The following is a 27728-nucleotide window of genomic DNA, read 5'->3' as shown; positions in this document are numbered from 1 at the left end:
GTTTCCAGCCTATCATATTTCAGTGAGAGATAAGTGCAAAACTGGCCTTTTTTTGCCATCAGGATTTCTAGTCAGCCTGGAACTTGGTTAACTGCTGGTGCAAGCCTGTAGTTTTACTTTCAGAAAAAAAATCTTTTGGTGGTTATTAAATCTAATGATAGTTTTACATTTTCCTACAATGAAAATCAAATTGCTTTCCCTTCCAGAGGTTTCAGAAAAACAAAATATGTAGTTTTCTGTAGATTAAAACACATGAGGAAAGAAAGAAAACAGCTCCTTACAAAATGCCTCTATGTTTTTAATAGAAAGCATTAACTGCGCTTGGTCATGACTCTGAAAACAATTTTGCTTTGCTAATTCTAGCTGATCTTGCCTGTCCTTGTGGCTCTCTGGAAGACTGGCAACTGGCAATTTCTTACAGTTTCTTTAACATCTGGATACTCTTTCTACTTCTGACCAAGGATTTTGCATGCCCTATTTGCAGGGGTGGCCAATGGTAGCTCTCCAGATATTTTTTGCCTACAACTCCCATCAGCCCCAGCCATTGGCCATGCTGTCTGGGGCTGATAGAAGTTGTAGGCAAAAAAACATCTGGAGAGCTACCATTGGCCACCCCTGCATTGGAATGCACTGTAAAACATTTGTATTACATGTCTAAACCCTGTACTGAGTTTTCCATTAATCCAGGACATTCTTCTATATCTCAGTTAATTGCCACATTTCCAAACTTCAGAAAGAATCTATCATATCCATCTTAAGCATATGTGGAAAACTCAGTTCAGTACATATAAACATATGAAGCTGTCTTATACTGAATCAGACCCTTGGTCCATCAAAATCAGTATTGTTTACTCAGACTGGCAGCGGCTCTCCAGGGTCTCAATCTGAGGTTTTTCACACCTATTTGCCTGGACCCTTTTTAGTTGGAGATGCTGGGGAGTGAACCTGGGACCTTCTGCTTACCAAGCAGATGCTCTACCACTGAGCCACTGTCCTTTACTTGGCTGTCTAGCTTAGCTGCCATGATCTTCAAACATGATATACAGAAAATGTCATTTGTTTCATTAAAGGGGAGGAAATTCATCCATTGGGTGCATCCAGTTCCTGAAAGGAACATGGCACAATCTATATTGTCAGTGGTCTGTGCACTAAAGAGCATACCAAGGAAAAAAAATGTGCTTTCTTTGTTCCCACGTAGTAGAATCAGGAGCATGGAAAACTATTAGGCAGTCTAGCATGGGTTTTAACATATCATAGTAACTGTTTCATCCTCCATACCCATCACCCTTCATTATCAACACAGTTCAACACCAATAAAACAGCATATATCATAATGGACCATTTATACTAAAAACACCCAGAATTGCTTCCAATTTGATACAGCATGCCCCAAACAGCCAGAGCAGGAAAAACTCTAAGGGCTCTACGGGAACTTTTGGCCTGGATCAAGTGGGAAACTTCACAGGTATGAACAAGTACAGAAAATCATTTAACTATCCCTATTATTCTAGAGAACTTCTTTTTGTATTAAGATATGATCTGCATTTTACCACCCTTTCTAACATGTAACAAGATGCTGAAGTCTGCCTGTTGGCATTCCTGTCTTGCCCCCCACCCAGGCTTTGAAAAGAAAAGGCCTCTGCCCTTTCATAGTAAGCCACAGAAATGTAAAGTCATTTTGATAGAACATAAACCCTATATTAAGTTTTTACCCTAATAATAATGAGGAGGAGAAGGAGAAGAAAATATTGGATTTATATGCTACCCTTCACTACCCAAAGGAATCTCAGAGTGCTTTACAATCTCCTTTCTCTTCCCTTCTCCACAACAGACACCCTGTGAGATAGGTGGGCTGAGAGAGCTCTCCCATAACTGCTCTTGAGCAGAACAGCTCTGCAACAACTTGTGGCTGACCCAAGGTCACATCAGCAGGTGCATGTGGAGGAGAGGGGAATCAAACCTGGTTCTCCCAGATAAGAGTCTGCACATTTAACCACAACACCAAACTGACTCTCTTTTGTTATAAAATCTATTACCACCAGTTGTATCTCATCAGAAAACTAGAACACATTATAGCTCCTCTTTTTATAACTTTCTAGAATCACTACGACTATTGACCGGCTACTTCTGGTGTGATAGTAAAGAATGACAATGTAACCAAATTATTTCATTTGAATTTACTGAGAGTCATAATGTGATACAAATAAATCCATCATTTACTGAAATTCTTCAGTCAGAAAATTCTTCAGTTAGAAAACACTGTGAGCTCTTTAAAGCCATTAATGAGTTCAAAGGGACACAGCATGCTTCCCATACAGTTGTCATAAATGGTGGAGGAAGATCTAGAACCTTTCAGTAATATTAAACATGCTGTTGCGTGTGAAGAAGTTATTGTAATAATCATTTGATTAAACAATAAAAATTCTTCATTCCTCTAAGTGCATTGTATAACAAAAGGCCAGCCTAATGGGAACTTCATCTATGCAAGCATAATTGAAATGAAGGAGACCATTCCTACTCTCTTGCACAAATAACTCAATTATTTCAGTGGCATTTGTGCAGGTGTCCTTAGACTGGACCCTTCATTTACAAGTTGGTATATCATTACAGAGGTGAAAGAATAGCACAGGGTCCCATAGTTTGTACATATTTATATATCAGCCATCCTGAAGTTATGCATCTAGAAATATGGACATTGAAATCATAACTGTTATTAGAACATTCAGATATATTCTGAAGAGTTTTGAAAAATATCTCTTTCATGGACATTCAGGTTGTCTGTACCAGCAAATGAAAGTTGAGAAGTGAAAATCTATCCAGTAGCTTTCTAAAATTATATCTAATGAATGGTTTTCATTATCATTTGATTAAAGCACTGCATAATCCTCTACCATAGCACTTCCTTTCTTACAGGATACTAGGTGCAGCAGAAATTTCTAATAAACAGATGGGTGGTGATGACGTTGCAGCCAAGAACATGATTGCTTTCATAGATTGCTGTTGCTTAGAACCTCATCTTTTATAATGACCATCCGATGAACAGTTGAGTTGAAAAGTGATCTAGAAACAGTGAAAATAAATATTGAAGGTTTGCATAATATAAAACAAGTGTGGCCTCCACAAAGAAATCTGACTCCAAGGGCTGAATATAGGGATACCAGACACCCCAATTTTGTTCTTTTTCTGTGCTACAGGTTGAAAATTACTATATCACAGCTAGCCATTTGGCAAGATTATTCACAAAATAACAACGAAACAATAAGAGATACTGCTTGGTTCTGGACAGGGTAGGTAATGATTACACAAATAATATATGCTCAGATATTATAATGTATCTTGAAAGTTTCCATTTTCATATTGGTAAGAAGTCTGTTCTTCTAGATCTTGCATCACTTCCTTTTGCTTTTGCAACACTTTCCTTCTTATTTCATCATTCTGGAAAGTAGCACCATATGTTTTCTTTGGGCTAACAAAACTATCACTGTTCAGATCAGTCTCTTCAGCCAGTTCATCTTGGTCAATTATTCCACATTTCTCTTCATTCAAGCTTTCTGGATCAGCCCATTCCTGCTTTTCTCCAGAAGCAAAAATGGCATAAAATATCACTCCACTATAGTGAACAAGGGCAGCTATTAGGAAGACATTTTGCCATTCTTCACGGGTCTAAAAGAATGACATAGGACAAATAAATTAAACACTGACCAGTTATAGTCCATTTTGATTTCTAATCTGGTTTTTAAAAAGAAAACATACCACTTAACGATTTACAAGATTATTTCTGATTAATATTTTCCTATGGCTAAATGCTTATGAGTAGAATTACCAAAATTCATGACATCCATGAATGGCATCCATAAATTGCATCCAGTTCACAGAGATACATACGGGGCTTTTTTTGAGCAGCAATGCAGTTCTGGCTGGCTTGGTGTCAGGGGGTGTGGCCTAATATGCAAACAAGTTCCTGCTGGGCTTTCTCTACAAAAAAGCCCTGTGTGAAACAATGGTGATGTCAAGGGGTATGGCCTAATATGCAGATTGGTTCTTGCTGGGCTTTTTCTAGAAAGAAGCCCTCGATATATATATAGCTAAAATGGTATAAGACCATTAATTGGGAAGCAAGTTTTTATTTATTTACTGAAAAAAATTGTGACCTCCCTCTCAAACATAGGCAGAACAGGTAGCTTACAAATAAAATGCATACATTCATAATTCTGTAAAACATAATATTAAAACTCAAGCAAAACTAATCTACAAAATATATCATCAATAAATAACAGGTCATAGCAACTGGTTTGGGAGGGATTTCACTGTTGGACACCATTACAGAAAATGCCACAGAAAAACATATTCTCAGTGTGTTAGAAAAGGTGCAGAAAGGGCAATCAAAGTGGATAGAGCACATTTTCTACAATGGGAGGATAATACAGTAGGGCCTTTTAATTTAGCAAAGATGTCAGCTAAGGAGGAGAGAAATTAAACCAATTCATAAACTGAAGGTGAATAGAAAAAAGTTATTCCTTTTCTACAATGCAAGATATCATGGATACCTCACAAAACTGATGGGCAATATATTTGGAATAGAATATATACACGGTTAATTTAAGTTATCTGCAACAAAATACAATTGTGGCTATTATTTTGGATGTTATAAAGGGACTAAAATTCATGGAGGATAGGTGTAGTAATGATTATTAGACATGATGGCTAAATGGAACCTCAGTATCCCAACCAGGATATATCTGAATCTCAGTTGCTAGCAGACTACAGTGGGGAAAGGTTATTACCCAGTGGCATCTGGGCTTTTTTTGTGAAAATGCTGCCCTAGGTGGATTTTGATCTGATCCATCAGGGTTTATCTTATTTTTATGCTTGTCTAATCTTTTTCTACAGAAGACTGGAACAAAAATGTCCACAGAATGTCATGTTGCTTTTGGAGAATTTTCTAAAGTGGAACATTTGAGTGAAAATAATATCATGATTACTCTGGTGCTCACTCACCTAATTTTTACTTTAATTTCAGTATCATCCAGTTGGATTATTCATGTTTTGGCTGTCTTGGAAATACTGAATGTTTGGCTTTTTTAAATGACATCTTTTGGTTTTTAAACACTTATTTGACTGGCATTTAAATATCTTCCAAGCAAAAAAAATAAAAACATATTACCTTATGTTTAGTCATTGCACCAACAATGAGGGGACACACCATCCCTGACAATGTCCCTACTCCATTGGAGATGCCCATGAGGATGCTGGCATAGCGGGGTGCAATATCTAAATGATTGACATTAAATCCTATAACAGATAAAATTAATCAACAGTGTGTAATCCACAAGGCAGTGCTTTAGTACAAAATGCCACATATACCAAAACAAGGGTGAAACCTGGCCTTTTTCTTTTAGAAGGTACCTCTTTGTAGAGGAAAAACTATGTATCTTGGAAACAAAAATAGCAGAAGTTTCACTGCTTAAGGGCTCATAAAAAGAAATAATTTGAAATTACTATGTTCTTGATGGAATTAAGAGTCTGGATAGAGAACTTCTTTCTGCCAGTTCCTATTACCTAACCACCTATTACCAACAAAGCATTTAAAATGATAAACATTGCTATTAGAACTTGAAAATTGAAGCTAAAGAGCAATTTAAATTTAAATTATTGTGAATGTTTTTTATGTATGTGGTTTGTTTTTTTCTATCAAGCGGCAGTAGACCTATGGCAACCCTATAGGGTTTTCAAGGCAAGAGGCATTCAGAGGAAGCTTGCCATTGCAACATCTGCATAGCATAATGACCTTGTATTCCGTGGTGGTCTCCCATCTGAATACTAAACCAGGGCTGACCCTGCTTAGCTTCCAAGATCTGACAAGATGGAGCTAGCCTGGGTTATCCAGGTAGCATCACCAGCCCCCAGGTGGGAGTGGAGGATCTCCTGATTTCTCAGCCTCCTGGCTGCCACCAGCCAGCTGATCAACAAGGGGAAGTCCTGCCCCCAACAGCCACAACCTGGCATGATGTCCCCAATCACTTGGAAGTGATGGCATCCCACCAATGACACTCTGGTAATTGGGGCAAAATTCAATGGTAGCCATATGATAACCAAAATATCAGAGTGTTTTGCCCAGAATACCAGAGTGTTGCTGCACAACGTCCCCAGCATGATGATGTCACTTATGTGTGATGTCATCATGTCAGGAGTGTCTTGTGTGGCAACGTTGCCCCTTCCCCCTCCTGGAAAGCTCCATCCCATCCCCCATCAGTGAGAGCTAGGGACCTGGCAATCCTATATCCAGGTCAGGGAATTTTTTGTATGCTGCAAGAAAAATCAATGACAATTAAGTTTAGGAGCCATTTAGAAAGGAAGAAAATATTCTTCATGCAAAGTTTTTTCTCAACAGTCATTACTATTTGCATAACATTTGATTGATCAGCAATCAAAAGGCAATTCAAGAGGCTCATGGAATATCATGATAAGGGGCTGATTTAGCATATGTTTGGGCTGCATCCCCTGCCTCCAGCTTAAACAGATTTGGTGGCAATGCCAACAAGGTTGTTCCTGCAGTCTAGCAAAAGCATCAGCTGTTGCCTCATGTAATAAAACAAGTAGGCTAAATTATCTGCTATAAACAACTGTGCAGAGTCATTCTCTCAGGCACTTGGGCAACATGAGCCTAGTACTGACTCCAGTGTTGGTTCCATCCGTAATAGGCATCTACGCTACTGCTGGGTCACCACAGAGTTGAGAGGGCTTCTATATCTTTAAGGAGCATAATATAGAATTGCACCAGATGTGGCTGGCTTTACCACAATGTGACAGTGATGGAAGAAGTTGCGCTTAGTAGGGCCTCCCTGTCTAAGAAAACTCAGATATTCAGGAACCTCTGAGCATCTGCCATATAACTCTTCTTCTGTTTTACTTGACTTCACCTTTTTGCAACACAGCTGTTTAAGCAAAGGCCTTAAGCAGTCATTCCATGCTACAATGGAGAATGGCTTTTTTAAATGCCAAGGGCTGTTTTGTCAGTTCCATAGTTACAGGCTTCAACGTTACTTTGAATATGAACTCAGTGAGTCAAGTAGTCTTCTGTGAAAAATGTGGCAAGCTGAATGGCTTCATTTACTAAGCAACAGGGCTCCTTTAACTGCCATGTTGCAAACCACTGGGTGCTTGATTGGACTGGCCATTACATTTAAAATCAATCTTGCACTGTATAGGGGGAAATTAAACTTCCATAAACAACGGAGGAGGAGAAAATTGGATTTATACCAGGGGTGGCCAACGGTAGCTCTCTAGATGTTTTTTGCCTACAACTCCCATCAGCCCCAGCCATTGGCCATGCTGGCTGGGGCTGATGGGAGTTGTAGGCAAAAAACATCTGGAGAGCTACCGTTGGCCACCCCTGATTTATACCATACCCTTCACTTGGAGTCTCAGAGCAGCTTACAATTGCCTTCCCTTCCTCTCCCCACAGCAGACACACATATCTATTTATCTTGAAATAATATTAGGCTAGTCTAAGTTGTGCAAGACAGTTCTTAATTCTGGAGGCTTTCTTGTTTTCTGTAGTTCTTTGTGGGGCATCTACATGTAAGTCATTAAGAATAACTTATCATGCTGCCTGGCCCATAATTGGTTTATACATTAAGAGTTTAAATTTTACCTGAAATAGCAAAACCACTAAAGCCTACTGCCAAAACCAAGAAAGAGATAGCCACACCTCTTGTGTGAGAATAGCCAACCACCAAAAGCAAGGTAGCTTCCATCCCAAATCCTGCAAATTGATAACATGGAGAAAAATAATAAATACTTTTAAAATATTATGCTTCTAAAAATGAGTCTGTTCAGTCCAGTCAACTGTTGTTATACTTTTAAAAAATTAGTCCAGAAATTACAAGCCAGCTAGACTAAAATTTGTCTCATGTAAATGAACAGAAACAGTTATTATAGAACCAGAGTTTTTTTTCAGCATGAACACACAGGAATGCAGTTCCGGCTGGCTTGGCATCAGGGTGTGTGGCCTAATATGCAAATGAATTCCTGCTGGTTTTTTCTACAAAAAGCTCTGTGCAAAGCAATGGTGATGTCAGGTGGTATGACCTAATATGCAAATGAGTTCCTACTGGACTTTTTCTACTAAAAAAGTCCTGTATAGAACTATTAAGCACATATAGAAAAAAAGCTGAGGGTAATCAGTATGCTTTTTGCCACATTTTGGAATTCTCTAATAAGGTTAACAAGCATATGTATATAGGTGATCCAGTAGATGTTATATAGTTGGACTTTCAAAAGTCTTTTGACAAGGTACTTAACCAAGGACTTCTCAATAAGATTAGCAGTCATTAGATAAGAGGACTGGTCTTCTTATGGAATAAGAAATAGTTAAATGCAGGGCTTTTTTCTGGGGGAACAGGAAACCTCTTTGTGAAAACAAAATTCTCAAAAAATGTTTTAAAACACCCATGTTTTTCTCCTTCATTTCCTTCTTGAGAGCAATGGCACCTCTTTTTCCAGAACAAAAGCCCTGGTTAAATAACACAAAGAAGATAGTAGGAATAAATGAGTAGGTTTTTTGCAATGAAAGGAAGGGAGCAGTCAGGTCCCATAAGGACTGGCATTGGGACTGATGGTCTTTAATTTGTTCATAAATGATCTGCAATTGATGGTGAGCGTGTAGTGGCCAGATTTGCAGATGATACCAAATTATCCAGGATGGAGAAAAGCAAAATGGATTAGAAAGAGATCGAGGGAGAGCTCTCCACGGTCTTAGCCTGAGATTTTTCACATCACCTCCTACCTAATCCTTTCAATTGGAGATGCTAGAGATTGAATTTGGGACCTTTTGCATGCCAAGCAGATGTTCTATCACTGAGCTATGGCCCCTCAATACAACTCAATGTGCTTTTAAAGGTACTGGCATCTTTAAAATGCTGTTAAAGACAGTACTAACTTTTTCTATGTAAAAAACTGAAATATGAAACAAATGTGATCAAGAAAACAAAACATTTTTGGAGAATAAAAACAAAAGTCTTTGTCTATCAGAAAAGAGGCACCTCAGGTAGTATGTGCAATTATTTTCATTACTATATGCTCATCTTCTTCTCACTGTACATCTTTAAAAAAAGATTCTAGATAGAAGGATATGCCAGAATTTAGACTTTAAGAAAACCCTCTTAATTATACAGACTTCTGCATTATTAATATACCATTCAAACATTTTATGTATGGAATCTAACAGTACCTCCACAGTTCATGATTTTTCTTACTGCAGTAGTTGTTAAAATCCTCCTGCTCCGTAAAAAGTCAGCCAGCTGCCCTCCAATGGGTACAATAATTGTCATGACCATGTGTGGAACTGCAGACAAAAGGCCAACCTGAAAGTAAATATGCACAACTCCATGGAAGCACATTTTAGGTATGTGACTATATCTTTGATCAAAAGAATATGTACACCTGCTCCCTTTTTTTATCCAGTCAAGCTGGTTTTGAAGACCAAGATGACAAGCAGATGAGTGCTTAGCTGGGAGACCTATGCAAGCTCCCCATATAAACTGAGTTTTCCAGATGAAAGCTGCAAATTTGAACCTGGGTCCCCCAGATCTTAGTCTGACACTCTAGTCCAAGGCTGGCCAAACTTGCTCAACATAAGAGCCACATAGAATAAACATCAGATGTTTGAGAGCTGCAAGATATGAACATCAGATGTTTGAGAGCCACATGACATGAATGTCAGATGTTTGAGAGTCACAAGGGAGGGAAGAAGGAAGGAAGGAAGATAGATGGGGAGGGGGAAAGAAAGCAACTTTAAATGCATTCTCCAAGCCACCAGTTGGCTTGTCTTGGAGAAGTGATTTAAAGAGAGAGATGCCTTCTCCAAGATGGCTGACAGGGTGGTGGGGGCTTTCAAGAGCCACACGTGGCTCCTGAGCTGCAGTTTGGCCACCCCTGCTCTAGTCACTACATCTCAACAGCACAGAGACTAACAGACAAATCAAAGAGCCCTATTTCTTAATGATCTCAAGGGAATCATAACAAACACTCAACATTTTATCAACAGGCCAGTAGAGAAGAAATGGTGGCTTCATTTTTTTTGCTTACCTTACTTATTGCAAATCCAAAGACCTCTTCAAAGTAAGCAGGCTGACTTATAAGCAGCAAGTAGAAAGTCCAACTTCTGCAGAAGTTTGCCACAATGATTGCATAAACTGGCATTGAAGTGAAAAACTGTTTCCATGGTGTACTAAATCTCTACATGAAAGAATAAGACAACTTTAGAATGGCTGGAATTTAGAAGCTGCAAGAATGACAAAAGTCCTGTGTAAATAGGATTGCCAACAATCCTGGGGGGGGGAAGTCCTTCCTCTTTAATTGAGGCTTAATGGGATTTTATTTACCTAGTGATGTTATGGCATGCAAAACTTCAGCTGTCCATTTCTACACATTAAACTTCCATTAAAGGGACAGGACTTTTAAAAATACAAACTCGCTTATTAGTTTGACAATATCATCATTATAGTGAGCATAAGAGTCAAATATCTTTATCTATTAAATGCAAACTAAATTCAAAGATAATTATGTTATCTACCTTCTTAAGTATATAACCCAGAAATCCCACCTAGCCTTTTAAAATCATATATAAGTTCTTACTGTGAGTTCCACTACCCACAAAGTCTACCAGCTTGCAAGTTAATTACATCATCTGTCGTCTTAAAGTTTAAAAACTTTTCATTCCTTTAGCTTTTATATCCATATTACTCCAGAAAAAACAACTTAATGTAACCCAGACATCACACTTTGCCTTTTAAAATCGCATGTCAGTTCTTATTGAGCGTTCCATATCTAACTATCCACAAAGAGAGAGAGAGTTCAAAAATCCTTCTTCCTGAAAAATTTCCACATCTTGATTTGTTGGCTGAGATGCACCTTCTCTCTTCTCAATGCAGTCATCGCTCTCTGTAACAGTGGAAAGAATTCTATGCCATTTGTTCCTCTCAGCAGAACTTCACTCAATCTTGATTTCCGGTCTTGTTTTTTAACTGTGCCATAAAGGTTCCATTTTGTTTTTCTTTTGTTCATTTTGCAGCGGATCACTCTCCCCTTCTAATTCCACAGACGTCACCAGAATCTCTTTAGCACTCTGCTCATGTAGATTTGAGATTTCGCTAGCTTTCAGCATAAAAGCTCCCATTTGCTTTCTAATCAACTCCGTTAATGAACCAAGATCCTGTTTCAGAGAAGTAATACTCCATAGTATATCTTTTTTGTAAAACATTTCGCTTGGCAGTGCCATTTTTCTCTGTCAGCAAACTCAGTCTCTTAATCCAAGTTGAAAAGTACTTAAAGATCCAGTTAGTCCATCGTTCCAAATCTCCTCCAGCTGTGATTTTAAATGTTATCATTTCAGTTTCAGTCGGACGACAGGGACAAATCTCTCTAAAATATATCTCGTTTATGTTCAGACCATATTGCAGCCAAATAATAGTCTCTTTAACATATATCCAATTATAATCTGGGTCGATTTAAGTATTTGTATTCAGACCAATTCAGATTGTTACTAATACTTAAAGTTGCTCTTTAACTTTTTGAGGCCTCATTCACAGGAAAAGTAGGCGTGTAGTCGACCTCTTTCCCTTCCTTTGAGCTGCCTGCTTGTTGTTATGTAAAATGACCCATTAGCCAGTGGTATTGGAAGCACACTTACTTGCCAAGTAGAATTGCCATGCTTGGGGTAGAGAAGCGATACATCAAAAGCTTATTGAAAGGAGCAAAAGAAAGCAGTTGGGTGATCACCTTTTTCTGCTGAGTCAGCTATCATGGCAGCGGAGCCTCGGGACATGCAAGAAGGACAGGAGCAGCCGCTGCTGTGCCCCTAACTTCCCACAAAAGTCCCATGCTGAAGGAAAACCCCTCCAGGGTCTTCCTATGGGGGTGCCACGTCTGTGGCCCCCCTCCAGCCACCTGATTCAAAGGTGCTGCAGGAGGACGATCTGCTGACACCCCTGAGCTCAAGGCGACGTAACCCGGAAGCTTCTATAACAGTTTCATAAAAAGCATATAACTTAAAATCTGAGTTTACCAGCAGTTATCTCTGAGGCATCCCTTTTTAATAACTCAATCAATATTTAACTCATAAATACTTAACAACTGTATCAGTGTAATTACATTGGTATCTCAGAAGACAAACAGGCACTACTGTTTAAGATGTTTCTGTCTAAGAAGCTACTCAGATAGCAGCCCACTGCAGACATTACATTCTGTGCCATTCACACAAATTGGAACCCCACCCGTCTCAAGTATCAGGTTCCCCACGCACTCTCAATATACATAACTGGTGGAATCCTGGATTTGTGAATCAAACTGAATGTGATGTCTGCAGAGGATAAACATTACCAGTAGATCTAGAATCTATTTCCTGATGTTAACAATGACCAGGCAAGCTGAATGGAACTTTATAGCATTTTTTTAAACAATGAACTAGTTGCTGACAGACAACAGCCATTCAATTATTGGATGTTAGTAAATGTCTCTTACACTTGCGTTTACTAGATTGGCTCCTCCTATACTTGTTTCTATGTAAGTTCTTTCCTCACTGGTTATTGTTGGGTGTGCAGCTGGGCTCTCGTAGGCATGCAAAAGCCAGAACATGTACCAGAAAATCCCAAACATTCCTGAACAGGTAGGAAGAAAACAGGATGGATTAAAAACTATTAACCATTTTTTATTGATCAACAATTTTTAATGAAAGCATTTGGCAATAATCTCAATAATATTTAAGACTACAGTATATAACATATTTGCTATAAATAAAAAAAGGAAATCCCTTGTTTCTTCCCACTTCTCAAAGTCTGAACATTTTTGTATTTAAAAACAGTTTGCAACTCTATTGTAAATAGCTAATAATATTAATTTTTGCCAGTTGGACAACTTACCATATATATAAAAGACTGATGACCATCCTATATACTGTACCAGCACACCTGCTAGTGGCATGGCAACTACTGCCCCAGCATAAGAACCTAAAAAAAATATAAAGCACATGTACAGGGTCAGCCATGTTAATGGAGCACATTAGAGCAATTGCTGCTTATTAATTCATATGACATATGACAGTAGGGTATTCTGCTTAGAGGAGCTGTGCCTAGAGATACTGGATCCTCCCATTTTATACAAGGGGAAGCCCAGCTTGTGCAGGAAAGTCCTTGAAATCATACTGGCTATGTTGTTGTTTCAGGAATGTTCATATTTGTGCCAACTAGGCAAATCTACTGATGACAACAAACTGCCCGTATCTTCACAGAGTATCTTCAGCAATTATCACAGAGTACATTGATTTTATGATGGATACAGGTTGCACATAGGGCACCAAATAGTTCTTCCTTCTGCTGCCAGCAAATAAAGAGCATAATGTGTACCAAATACCATGCAGTTTATACCAGGGCTTTTTTTGGAGGAAAAAGCCCAGCAGGAACTCATTTGCATATTAGGCCATACCCCCCTGATGTCACCATTGTTTCACACAGGAACTCATTTGCATGATAGACCACATGCTCTAACACAAAACCAGCCAGAACTGCATTCCTGTGTGTTTCTGCTAAAAAAAGGCCATGATTTGAAGACTTCCGGGGGAGGAAAATGCTGAGCTGAGCTGTCTCTCATAACAGGAGCAGGCTGGAACTTCTGTTCGGGGTAGTGGAAGGCAAATTAATGCCTACTGCCTACTTTTCTCAGTTAGAGAATAGTCCAAGACATGCATGGAAAACTTTTAGGAGATTTACCTTGGCTTAAAGGGAGCCCCGGAGGGGGACTTCTTTGAGGCTTTGAGGGGTCTCAGGGGAAGTTGCATAGTCATCGTCTGCAGAAGTGCCCAGAGTCATTTATTTGACATAAGCTTGTCAGGATCCTAACCTTCTTGGACATTGCTAAACATCTAAAGCTTTGAAAGACCAGTGGAAACTTGGATAATTGGAAGAAAAGGTACAGAAGATTATTTTTTCATTCCGGAGCTATTTATAGCTTAAAGGGACAAAATTAAAAGGTGGGAAAAGAAAGTATAGAAAGCTTGGAAGAAGGAAGAGGCGAAATTTGGATTTTATAAATATAAAGGACAGTGTTAAAACTGCTAAAAAGTGAGAAGGAATTTATTGTTTTGTCTACTTGCGGGTTGAAAGTAAAAGCAACATCGTCATACTGGAACAGACCTGCAGCACATCTGAGCAAGACAGGAAATACGTCAAGTATCGTGAGATCTCCTTGTGAGTTGGTGGCAACAAAAACAGGAAGCAGTAGAAAGAAAACCTACTCTAGGAATATATACCATTGAGAAACATCGGTGGCCATTGCTGGGAGGCTAAATTAAAAACATTGTTTTTAAAAGAATTTGGGACATTAAAAATTGTTGGAATCAAGTGAAAAGAGGGTAAGAAGATAAGTACTATTGGTTATATTATTTATGGGCTCCTTGGAATTTTTTAAAAGGAGAAAAAATGATAAGAAATAATAAAAAGTTGCGGCCGCCATTTTGGAAAATTTAAAGACTTTAAAAATAAATATCTGGACTTTGGGGGCTCAGAGAATGGCGAAATTGGGCTTGCCAAAAAGGGCAAGTCCTAATCTATTGAACCTGATAGTCAAATTGAAAATTGGTGAGGTCAAAAATTTCGTTATTTTTTGAAGGGTTTAAAAGTTTTAAAAATTCATATCTTGGCCTAGGAAGCTCCGAGGAAGATGAAATAAAGTTTATTATAAAAAGTAAGCCCAAATATCTTGAATTTGATAGCTGAATATGAAATTTGTGAGATTAAAAATTCTGGTGTTTTTTTTTTAATGTCTGAAGCCAAGCAGCCCCGAACAAGGGCTCTTTCAATGGAGAAAATGCAGGAACAATTGGATGCAATGGAAGCAAGAATGATGAGAGGGGTCAGGAAGATGATAGATGAATCGAAAGAAGAAATTATTGCAGAGATTAAAAAAGACATGGAAGATCTCAGAAAGGAAACTGGGGAAACAGTTAAGAAAGTGCAGGAAGTAGAAGGAAAAATGAAAGTATATGATTCCACCTTGTTGAAAATTCAAGAAAAAGTGACAATTCATGACTGCAAATTGATGGAAACTCAGATACGTCTGAGAGGAGTACCTGAAGTGGAGGATGGTGATCTGAAAGGATATATAATAAAAATAATTGCAGAATTCCTAGAAGACGATCCTGATGAGACTAAAAATATGTATATATGTAGAGTGAATTCACTTTTTGCCAAGAAAAATAATCTACCAAGAGATGTTATAAGATATATGACAAAGGAAATGGTGGGAAGGATCGTGAATAAAATTTTTGAAACGGCATTGATAGTGGGAGGCAGTAAAGTGAGAATCATGAAGGAGTTGCCAAGGCAAGTGATAAATGATAGGAGAACATACAAAAAGTTGACAGAAAAACTGAGAGACAATGGCACAAGGTTTAGATGGATAATACCTGAAGGTTTGAGCTTTGAACTCCAGGGGAAAAGAGTCACAATTACAAATGCTCAGGAGTTGCGTAGATTTTTTGAAGAAAATAAAGAATTTGCACCATGATGGATTACAAATTATTGTCTTGGAATGTTAATGGACTAAATTCACCACAAAAAAGAAGGGCAACATTTCATTGGATTAAGAAACAAAATTGAAATATAATTTGTTTGCAAGAAGTATACATTAAACAAAAGGATTATTTATTTATTTATTTAATTTATATCCCGCCCTACCCCACCGAAGCGGGCTCAGGGCGGCTTACAATACAGAGATTCTAACATAGAATTCAAATTTTAAATATAATAGCAATTTACATAGTTAAGAAATTAAAAACATTAAAAAACATTAAAAACAGTGCATCAGTCCAACAACGTACAATCTATACACTTCCTTCAGTATTTTGGTAGTTGGGTGGTTTGGTGCTGGTCAGTTATAGGCCAACCGGAAGAGGACTGTCTTACAGGCCCTGCGGAATTGTCCAATATCCCGCAGGGCCCTGACCTCTTCCGGTAACTGGTTCCACCAGCAAGAGGCTGTTATTGAGAAGGCACTGTCCCTGGTTGACTTCAACCGGGCCTCCTTTGGCCCGGGGATTACGAGTAGGTTTTGGGAGCCAGATCGCAGTACTCTCTGGGGAGCATATGGGAAGAGACGGTCCTTAAGGTAGGCAAGTCCTAGACCATATAGGTCTTTAAAGGTAATAACCAGCACCTTGTACTGGACTCGGTATATTATTGGCAGCCAGTGCAGTCCCCGAAGGCCCGGCTGAATGTGCATCCGTCTAGGGAGCCCTAATAGCAGCCGGGTGGCGGCATTCTGCACTAGCTGCAACTTCCGGGTTTGGCACAGGGGCAGCCCCATGTAGAGGGCATTACAGTAATCCAACCTTGAGGTGACCGTTGCATGGATCACTGTTGCTAGATCGTCCCGCTCCAGGAAGGGAGCCAACTGCCTCGCCCGCCTAAGATGAAAAAATGCAGACTTAGCAGTGGCTGCTACCTGGGCCTCCATAGATAAGGCAGGCTCAAGTAGTACCCCCAAGCTCTTGACCCTGTGCGCCATTGTCAGTGGCACATCATCAAGGGCTGGCAGGGGAATTCCCCCCCCCCCAGACCACGGCGACCCAAGCAAAGGACCTCTGTCTTCGCTGGATTGAGTTTCAGCCTACTCAGCCTGAGCCATCTGGCCACGGCTTGTAATGCCCGGTCCAGGTTTTCTGGGACAGAGTCAGGCCGGCCGTCCATGAGTAGATAGAGCTGGGTGTCATCAGCGTACTGGTGACAACCCAGCCCATGCCTCCGGGCAATCTGGGCAAGGGGGCGCATGTAGATATTAAATAACATTGGGGAAAGAACTGCCCCCTGAGGCACCCCACAATCCAGCACGCGCCTCTGGGACAGCTCACCTGCAACTGCCACCCTTTGTCCCTGACCATCAAGGAACGAGGAGAGCCACTGTAAGGCCAACCCCTGAATCCCCACGTCGGCGAGACGGCAAGTCAGCAGCTGGTGGTCGACCATATCGAACGCCGCCGATAGGTCCAACAGCACCAGCACCGCCAAGCCGCCTCGATCCAGGTGCCGCTGGAGGTCATCCATCAGAGCGACTAGCACCGTCTCTGTCCCATGACCCGGACGGAAACCGGACTGATGGGGGTCGTTTTATGGGTTGTTTTATGGAACAAACAATGGGGAGTAGAATTTTTTTCACTAGCTGAACAGAAGAAATGGGGAGTGGTTTTATATATTAAACAAGAATTGGAGCCAAAATTAGTATTTAAAGATAAGGATGGAAGATTTGTAGCAGCGGAGATAATATTAAATGGGGAAAAAAACGTTGTCATTGGGACTGTATGCGCCAAATGGTGCAAAGGATGCCTTTTTTAAAGACATTACACAACAGTTGGATGAGCTGACTTATGATCAAGTGTTGTTAATGGGAGACTTTAATGGAACAGTTAAGAACTCATTGGATAGATCTGGAGGGAAAAAAATGATGGGAAAGAAGGGAAATTGCCAAAGTCTTTCTTTGAATTGGCTAAACAAGAAAATTTAGAAGATATATGGAGGAAATTTAATCCAGAAGTATGGGATTACACTTTTTTTTCAGCAAGACATAAAACTTTTTCCAGAATTGACATGCTGTGGGGAACTAAAGACTTAAGTCTTATAACAAGGAAGATAGAGATTTTACCTAAAATTGGGGCCGACCATAACCCAATAATGTGGATTACAAAATTGTCCAAGAAATTGAGAAGATGGAGATTGAATGAAGATTTGCTACAGAATAAAGAAACAGTGACATTTCTAGAAAAGGAAACTAAAGCCTTTTTCCAAGTGAATGATAAAGAAAATATTGATTTTCAGATGGTCTGGGATGCTTATAAAGCAGTAATGAGAGGGGTGTTGATTACTTTGAATAATAAAGACAAAAGAAAAAAAGAAAAACAGTTGTTGGACATTCAAAATGAAATAAAGAAAAAAGGGGAGCTGAGAAAAAGACCAGGGAAAAAGAAAATTCTAAGGGAAATTTCAATATTACAAACTCAATTGAGACATTTGTTAAATAAAGAAGTGGAATGGAATTTGAAAAGACTTCAGCAGAAATCATTTGAAGGGGCAAATAAAGCGGGAAAGTATATGACTTGGCAACTGAAGAAAAAGAGAGAAAATAAAATTATTAATAGAATTGTGATAGATGGAAGAGAAGTGGTTACTCAAGAAGGAATAAAAAGAATTTTTTTTAGTACTATGCCAAACTGTTTAAAGGTGTTAAAGTAAAGTAAAGTAAAGTAAAGTAAGGTAAGGTAAGGTAAGGTAAAGTAAAGAAAGAGAAGATGGATGAATATTTACAAAAGTTAAAAATAGAGCCCCTAACTGAAAATATGCGAAAAGTTTTGAATGATCCAATTGAAAAGATAGAAATTGAAGTAGCAATCAATGCAATGAAAAATGGGAAAGCTCCCGGGCCAGATGGATATACAGCTAAATATTTTAAAACTTTTAAGGACAAATTAATACCAAAATTGCAGAAGTTGATGAATATAATAAGAATAAAAGGGAATGTACCAAATACATGGAAAGAAGCTGTTATTTCCTTGATACCTAAAGAAGATAGAGATGCCACGAATATAAAAAATTACAGACCAATTTCGTTATTAAATAATGACTATAAAATATTTACAAGAATCTTGGCAGAACGGCTTAAACAACATTTGATAAACTTTATAAAGGAAGATCAAGCAGGGTTTCTTCCCAAAAGACAAATAAGAGACAATATTAGGACTGTTGTAAATATTGTAGAATATTATGAAAGACATCCAGAAAAAGAAGTAGCATTATTCTTTGCAGATGCAGAGAAAGCATTTGACAATTTAAGCTGGGACTTTATGTTTGCGGTAATGGATAAGATGGAGCTGGGAGAAAGTTTTATAAGAATGATAAAAGCAATATACTCTGAACAAAGGGCAAAGCTGTGTGTTAATGCAGATCTCACAGAAGAAATGAAAATTAGTAAAGGTACTAGACAAGGTTGTCTGCTCTCACCATTGTTGTTTATAATGACTCTTGAAATTTTATTGATGCGGATTCAAGAAGAAAAAGATATAGAAGGCTTACAAATAAAAGGATGTACTTACAAATATAGAGCATTTGCTGATGATATAATGTTTATAAATGAAAACCCCATACAAGTTACACCTTTGTTGTTAATTAAAATACAAGAATATGGGGAGTTGGCAGGACTTTCTATAAATAGAGAAAAATCTAAAATTCTGTGTAAGAATATGCAGATGAACAGACAACAAGAATTACAAAGACTAACGGGCTGTGAAGTTACCTCCAAGGTAAAGTACCTAGGGGTGGAGATAACAATGAAAAACATTGATCTGTTTAAAAATAATTATGAGAAGTTATGGCATAAAATGGATGAAGATATGCTAAAATGGAACAAGCTTAATTTGTCATTGCTGGGCAGAATAGCTGCAATAAGAATGAATATTCTACCAAGGATAATGTATTTGTTTCAAACTATTCCTATTGTGAAGGATGCCAAACAATTTGATAAATGGCGTAGAAAAATTTCAGAATTTGTGTGGGCTGGGAAGAAGCCAAGGATTAAAATGAAAATTCTGTCAGATGCAAAAGAGAGAGGCGGATTTCAACTACCAGATTTAAAATTGTATCATGAAGCAGTTTGTTTAGTATGGATGAAAGAATGGATAAACATTGTTAAACAAAAAACTTTTAGTGTTGGAAGGTCACAGAAATAAATTTGGCTGGCACGCATATTTATATTATGGAAAAAAGAGGATGGATGGTCTTTTCTCTCACCATTATATAAGAAGCAACCTATTAAATACATGGATAAAATATAAGAAATATGGAGATGAGAGAAGACCTTTATGGATAGTGCCAGCTGAAGTGATAAAGATAACGGCTAAGACAGGCAAAGAAAAGTGGCTGTCATATAATCAATTATTAAAAATACAAAGTGGGAAAATAGAACTGAAAACTGCTGAAGAATTGAGTCATAAATATGATTGGTTTCAAATGCAACAAATAAAAAGCTTGGTGGAGAATGATATCAAAACTGAAGGAATAAGGAAAGAACAAACAGAAATGGAAAAAGTTCTGCTTGGAGACAATGAAAAACTAATTTCAAAAGTATACAAATTACTTTTACAATGGCCTACAGAAGATGAAGTAGTGAAATCTCAAATGATAAAATGTGCAATTAATGTAAATAAAGAAATAAAGATGGAATCTTGGGAATATTTGTGGAAGAACTCTATGAAACTCGCAACATGTCAAAGTATTAAAGAAAATTGTTTTACGATGATGTATAGATGGTATATGACTCCTAAAAAATTAGCAAAGATTAATAACAAGATGCCAGACAGGTGTTGGAAATGTAAAAAGCATGAAGATTCTTTCTACCATATGTGGTGGACTTGTGAAAGAGCTAAAATGTTTTGGCAGATGATCCAGCAAGAGATGTCTAATATCTTGGGATATGAGTTTAACAAAGTTGCAGAGACTTTTCTGTTGGGATTACAAATGGAAAAATTTCCAAAAGAAGATAGAACTTTAATCTGGTACTTGCTCTCAGCTGCTAGGACATTGTATGCGCAGTTGTGGAGGCAAGAAAAAATACCAGAGAAATGGGATTGGATTATAAAAGTTATGTCATGGAGTGAACTGGACAAATTAACAAGAATATTAAGAGACTATGATTTAGAAGTTTTTAAGATGGAGTGGAAGAAGTTCAGAAGATACGTAGAAAAAGAGTGGAAAATAAAAGGACATTGGACAATCTTTGATAATGATTAAGTTTTTAAAACAAGAATATAACTTTTGGTTTTTTAATAGTTAAGGGTACCTTTAATATTTGTTTTTCTTTAAGTAAATAACACTGGCGGAGGTCAAGTAACAGGGGGAGGGGTGGGGGAAAAGTAAGATATGGGGTAGATAAATCTTTCCCTTTTTAAGTTGTAAGATATAGATATAGATTTGCTACCATATGTTACCAATAAAATTGTTTATTAAAAAAAAGAAAGAAAAAAGAGGCCATGATTTATACAGTTTAGATTTAAGGTGGACCTCAGATCATCCTTCACCAAGGACTTGGCTAGATTGGCATGAAGCTGTGTAGAACACTTAAGTCTCCTTGTGCCAGACTAACACCTTAAGTCTTCTTGTGCCAGACTAACACCTTAAGTCTTCTTGTGCCAGACAGATACCCTTCTAGAGGATCAGGGGCAGAGTTGAGAAAAATGTTATCCCTAAAGCTGAGCAAAAGCCTTAATGGGCAGTGGTTACTCTCAGTTATGTTACTTACCAATGTCAAAACACAGTGTACAGCATAAGCACAAGGGTGCTATTCTGAAATTTTATTACACAAAAGGCAGTTGTCTAATAGATCCAGTTTTGAAACTATATCAAAGCAAGGCTATCCCTCAGGTCTTATACGATGTAGGTTTGGGGTTGGAAAGACTGATCACAAAATTGGAAACTATTCAAAATCTTTTTTTAAGAAGAATTCTAGCACTGCCTTGATGTTCCACTGCAGCCTTGATGCGAGCAGAACTCAGTTTACCTTCAATTAGAGCCTGAATGCATGTAGTCTTGGTAAGATTTTGGAGAAAGCAGAGCAATGATACCACCAATTTACTTCACAGGCAACGTTATGAAATGATGTTGCAAAATGATGCTCCCTGAATAGCCTGCTATAATAACACTCTCTATTGCCATTCCCTCTTGGATGACACCCATAGTGTCCCCATAACTGGTTTCAATATTAGTGGGTGTTTAGAGATGCTGCTGCAACAGACTGACAGTCAATTTCCCAGTCCAAATTAGCTCAGTGGTACAAACTGATTAAAAGGGACCATGTTAGAGCTTCCTACCTGGTTAATATCTCCACCCATAACTTCAGAATGGCCTTCAGTTTGGTTTCAAACCATGCCAACGCCTTTGATAGCTGGATTTAATGTCATGGCTTTTGCAGAGCTCCAGTTCCAGAGGACCTATCGCAAAACATTTCATCCTGTCCTCTCTCACACTGTTTCTCACACCATTTTTAAAAGGCTTAAATTTTACTTCAGATTCAAAAAAGCTTTTTCTTCCCTCAGATGCCGATCCATTTGTCTCCTATAGAGTGTCACTCTTTGCTTTAGCAGCCAAGAAGATATGGGCAAGAGCTGCATCTAAAGAGGGCAATGCTTTTAGTTGATTTGTACATTTTGGTTAGATTGTTTTAATGCCAATGTTTGTAATGTACATTATGTTATATATGTCAGATTGTAACAGCCTTTGGCCATAGACAATATTTTGTCATATTGTAACAAGTAGTGGGGCTTCTCCTGGTTGGTTTTTTTGAGGCTAGGCTGCAGCTCCTTTTCCTCCTCCCCCAACCCTCATTCACCTGCTGTGCCCTCTGGTCACATCTGTTGGGCTGTAGCCTCCGCAGTCTTTACAGAGCTCATTATTTCATTCCAAGGGCTCTGCATTCAGGAATGCAATGCTGCCTTTTATCTGGGGGTCACAGTCTATACAAGCCAGTTTGTACTCCTCTTTATTGCAGAGAGGATACAACCTGGTGGTGATGCCTTCCTGCAACCTCTTTGCTGAGACCCTGACATCCAGGACATCCAGGCTGGCTATATGGGCACACAGCATGTCAGTGATATCCTGGAAGGATTTGAGGACATGCACCATTTGGGAGAGGGTCGGCCAGTTGTTGGAGCTGATGCTGAGCTCCTCTTCCCCATAAAGGATGGTCATGGAGATGGCATCCTGAACTGTGCTTTTCAGCTCCACTCAACATGCAATCATGGCATATGTGGAGTTCCTCATCCCCTTCCCCCTGCCTCTCCCACAGCAGACGGGCAGGTTTGATGCTGTGCCATAAGTGGGTGGTCAGGCACCAGCAGGTCTCAAGCAAGGACCACATCTGGAGGGGAGCAGCATCCCAGGTGGCCTTGACAGTGCTCTCCAGCCACAGAGCAGCCCCAGGTGAAATGTGTGCGCCAGGCAGACATTGTCCTTGAGGCACACATGCTTCTCCTCTGCCAGCATGTTGGTGCCAGCATCCATGACCATGCAGTGATGATGTTTTGAGCTGTATGATTTCCATACATTCCCTGCACATGGAGCAGAACCACTTTGTAGCCCGGTGGCAGGATTGTCCCTTCCTGGAGCCTGGGCTGTACCCCAACAGTCCTGCTGGCTGCTCTAGAGATATGCTATAAAGTATATATGGTTCTGCCTTGCGCAGTGGAGACCTGAGCCTTTACCTTTGCCACTGCAGCCAGCAAAAGGCTATGGGCTTTTTCACACAGTCTATGTATTCCGGTATGGAAGCTGGTCAGTTACTGAACAGTAACGGGTTTCTGCTGGCATTTCAGACAGACCCGATTCAGTAACTGGCTGCTACCGGAATACTCTCACCTTTTCACACAGTCCCGCGGCTGTCCCGGTAGTGAGGCATGCCTGAGTCGTTACAAACAAAGAGCAGCTTCTTCCACTTTTCAACCCCTCCTTCCGGGTTGAAATCGCTATGGGGTGCTGTGTGAAATGTCCAGTATCTAACCCGGGAGCAGTTTTCGCGCCCTTTTTCGCCCGCCGGCGCGCGCGATCTCCGGCTTTTTTTTTTTTGGAACGTCGGGCTAAGATCGCTATAGCGCTATAGCGACGTATCACAACAGCATCACCATAGGGATGCCTGGGCTCCATTAAGATGCCAGATATCGCCACCGCTGAAACCTGGTAACTTATCTCAATAGAGCCTAGCCATCTCTATGGTGTTGCTGTTGTGATATGTCGCTATAGCGCTATAGCAATCTTAGCCCGATGTTCCAAAAAAAAAATAATAAGCTGGAGATCGCGAGCCGGCAGGCAAAAACGGCTGGCACTGGTGGAAGCGAGATAAGAGCGGAACAGTGTGAAATGGCTCGCTTCAATCACGGAACCCTAGCGGAAAAAAAAAACATGTGTCTGAAAACTCCCATCCCTGTCTCGGATTACTGTAAGCGGCACAATACCGACTCCCTTCCGGTTTCCACTGGTAAGTGTGAAAAGGGCCATAGTCTTCCACTAGGAAGAAGGGTTGGCCATCCTCAGCAATCATCTCGCTGATGATGAGGCAAGTGATTGCTTCCTGGGCACTCCCACACAGCCCTTTTGACCTCTTGGAGAGAGGTTCACTTGTTGTCCCACTTACGGCAGCCCAAATATGGGAATCCTTCTTTGGAGGGGCATCCTGCTTTTCTTTCCCCCCTCCACAAGCACACTTTTCCCTGCTGAGAGGGAGTGGGCCTCTTCTTCCTCTCACTGACCACCACTCTTTCCTCCAGCAGCAACATACTAGGGTGTACCCTTTTGTGAGAAAATGACCCCTCTGTCACACACATGGTTGCCAGGGCGCCTGGAGAAGTGAGCTTGCACCCGCCTGGCCAGTGGATGCGAGTAGAACTACCCAGGAACTACATAGGACTCTTGTGTACCTACCACCAATTATACCAGTGCTTGAGACAGGCACAGAGTGTCTGCAGACGCACACAGACGTTTCCCCGCTATCGCGTGGAGTCTGCCATGGCGAGGAGGAGGCTACGCCGCCACAGAACTGTCCAGGCGAACGGTGTTGAGCACTAAGCATGGAAGCCACTGTGTTTCGTTAACACCACATGTAGCCATCTTCCTGCCTGGCCGGGCTTCATTCCTTCTGAGTGGGGACCTCACGTACACACCTTGAGTCATTCTTAGCCCGCAAGCAACCTATCTAGTCTATAAATGGATTAATGGTTCAACCTTTGATCCTGATTGCTAAGCAATATCCTGAGCAACAGTCCTCACCCAGGGGGTGATGAGAAAGAGGAAGGATCTCTCCTGACACCTCCAAGCCCTTTTGTCTACACCGGAATACCTAGGTACATATCTGATTCCCTATTGTCACCTTCCCAGTCAATCCCCTTTCATCCCAATCACCCAACTATTTCCATGCTAATATCACTGGAGCCGCCCCAGGTCCTGGCGCCACTTGGAAGTTTCCAGGATACCCAGGATGAAGGTGATGTTCATTGGTTGAAGCATACACCCAATCAGGTGTCGCCATGGACTCACCATTGGTCCAGCCGATGTCCAGCCTTCTTGGTCATCAACGGAACCTCCCATTACCACTCCCAGTCACCTCCCATTCCCTCAGGACTGAGGTGACCGTATATAACCCGTGGACTAGCTACCCACGGGTGTGCTCTCTATTCAGCAACCCCCCTTACCCGCTGTATAGATCCATCCCCGATTCCTGATCAGTTTCGGGCCCATTCCCCCATTCCCTCATTCGTCGCCATCGGAGCCTTCCTTGGAGTCTGCGAGAGGTAGTATCACCCTGTATGTCCATCCTTTATGTTCCCCTATCGATCTCTCTATATTTCTTTAGACCTGTGTGAATGTGTGTTGTTTTTGTACCTTGTGTGAAAGAACTATTTTTCCAAATAAATTACAATTGATTTTACTCCAGTTTATTGAGCATTGACTATCTGAATGGTTGAGCCTGGTATACACAGATAACAAAGATTCCGATTGGGCTAGCTGTCTCTCAGTCTAATTCCCCAATCTCATTTTGAGAGCAGTTTCCCTAACACTTTGCAGGTGCCTATGCAGAATGGGGTACATCTGGCACTCTGCCAAACACGGGTCACTGGGGCTGGTGAATGAATGAATGAACTTTATTACAGTCATAGACCAATATAAAAACTATAACACATCATATAAAACCCTCCTAAAATACCTAAGATAGTATAAAATACCCTCCTAAAAAAACATAAAATACAATAAAATACATAAACATTTCCCCACCTATACAATCCAAGATAACTAAAATATAATTGAACCAATTTTAAAATTCAAGTCAGTTCCAATTTATATAAATCCTTTAAATCAGAGTATATAAAAACATTTATAAACTAAAATTCCAAGAGATCATACAAGACATGCAGTTTCTTGTTTCTTAGTATGGAACTTCACAAGATAATGGCAAAATTTGGCTATCTGTCTAGAGATAGTTGGACTTGCATCCACCAAAAGTTTCTCCAAACATGCCTCGTCCGCGTCTGCCATTGGTTTAACTACAAACGGGGAAACAAACCTATCCCTCTGTACCTGGTGGAAAGGGCATCGAAAAAAACATATGAGTCATCGACTCCACCTCTCCCATAGCACAAGGACAGCGTCGGTCTTCATACGGGACTTTTCTATATTTCCCTTCTAGCACCTTTGAGGGCATGGCTGCGCATCGAGCCAACGTAAAGGCTCTTCTGTGGGCTGGTACCTCCAAATAAAAAAAAGTACTTGGCCGTCCTCATAACATATTTGGTCTCAGTAGCTGCTAAAAAAGAGGGGGCCTGTTCTAGATCCCTTTGTCTCTCTATATCGCAGATTCTTTGTTTGATAATACTTTTTGCTTTGGCATAGCTCTGCGCCAAGAGGTTTTCAAGTGAGAATCCTATACTTTCTAAGTTGCTTCTGACCAATTGCAGCCACCTTGGCCTATAGGGGTCTTGAGTTATTAAAGGGAAGAGGCCTTTTTTGTTTTTATGGATCCTTAGCCATTGACATGCCGAAGATAACATAATTCTGGCCTCAATTCTCATTTGCCCAGTTTCTAAACGCAAAAGGGCATTTGACACACCTGGCTGAAGCTGCAAAACATTACGAAGAAATTTAGATTGCACTTTCTCGAGAGCCTTCAGTTTTTTAGCCGAAATGCCCAGGTTAATACCATAGAGCAATTGTGTTAACACTTTATATTGGAACAGTTTCAGTGCTGCCGGAACATAGAAGGCCCCCTTAGAGCGAAAAAATCTCAGGATAGCGTACATTGTTTTCTCAGCTTTCTCCACCCTCATATTACAATGTTCAGTATAGGCGCCTGTATTCTGAATTACCATTCCCAAATAAGTAAATTTTGTTACTTGTTCTATTTTCTTCCCTTTCATAGTCCAATACCTCTTCTTGGCTTTTTTGCCAAATGCCATCACTTTTGTTTTTTCAAAGTTTATTACCAACCGTTCATTTTCGCAGTACTTAACAAAGCTGTCTAATGCTCTCCGCAAACCAATAGGTGTTCTAGATAACAGTACCACATCGTCTGCATATAGCAGTACTGAAAGATGGCGAAGAGCCAGCTTTGGGGGGTGAAATTTAGTATCAGTCATATGTTCCACCATATCACTGATATAGTAGTTAAATAGGATGGGGGCCAAAAGGCAACCCTGTCTTACACCCTTCTGAGTTTTTATTGGTTCTGTAAGTAATCCCTGCATATTACATCTCACTCTAAGAAATGATTCTTCATGGAGTCCACGAATAAGAAATAGCAGCCTTTTATCAATATTAGAAGCCGCTAGTTTTTGTCACAATCGTTGCCTTGAAATGGAATCAAATGCTGCCTGTTTGGAAATGTTTCCAAACTGTGGCCCCAGGATTGGAGAAGGTGGGTGGCACAACTGCTTTCCGGCGCTGGACTGGAAGAGGCCATAGATGGGTATACTCAAGGTGGAAGCAGCAACAGGGAGCTGGGATGTAGAGGATGCTTCTCCTCCGCTATCTGAATCACTGCTGTCCTCCTCTCCAGAGAGTGTTAGCAACTGTTGGTGTCTCTGAGAAGTGATAAAAAAACTCCTGAACTTGCACCTATCAATCCTCTGTAAGTTTGATGTCTCTAGCATGTGG

At 40.0% G+C, this 27728-nt stretch overlaps 1 protein-coding gene across 1 annotated transcript in view; it reads right to left on the bottom strand.

Annotated features, from left to right (window-relative positions):
• Window positions 1–2170: 2170 nt before the first annotated feature.
• Window positions 2171–27728, bottom strand: part of SLC17A8 (solute carrier family 17 member 8) — a 42900-nt gene continuing 17342 nt past the window's right edge. Inside the window, exons 6-12 of the mRNA XM_060245241.1 lie at window positions 12921–13007; window positions 12523–12659; window positions 10090–10239; window positions 9233–9365; window positions 7655–7765; window positions 5165–5292; window positions 2171–3663 (exon numbers count right to left, since the gene is read on the bottom strand). Coding sequence (XP_060101224.1) covers window positions 3325–3663; window positions 5165–5292; window positions 7655–7765; window positions 9233–9365; window positions 10090–10239; window positions 12523–12659; window positions 12921–13007 — 1085 coding nt within the window. The 3' untranslated portion in view covers window positions 2171–3324. The remainder of the gene's footprint in view (window positions 3664–5164; window positions 5293–7654; window positions 7766–9232; window positions 9366–10089; window positions 10240–12522; window positions 12660–12920; window positions 13008–27728) is intronic.

Source organism: Heteronotia binoei, chromosome 8, assembly GCF_032191835.1.
Source record: "Heteronotia binoei isolate CCM8104 ecotype False Entrance Well chromosome 8, APGP_CSIRO_Hbin_v1, whole genome shotgun sequence".
In the NCBI taxonomy this organism is placed as follows: domain Eukaryota; kingdom Metazoa; phylum Chordata; class Lepidosauria; order Squamata; family Gekkonidae; genus Heteronotia; species Heteronotia binoei.
The sequence above is the reverse complement of the archived record's forward strand: the minus strand, read 5'-3'. Positions and strand labels throughout refer to the sequence as shown.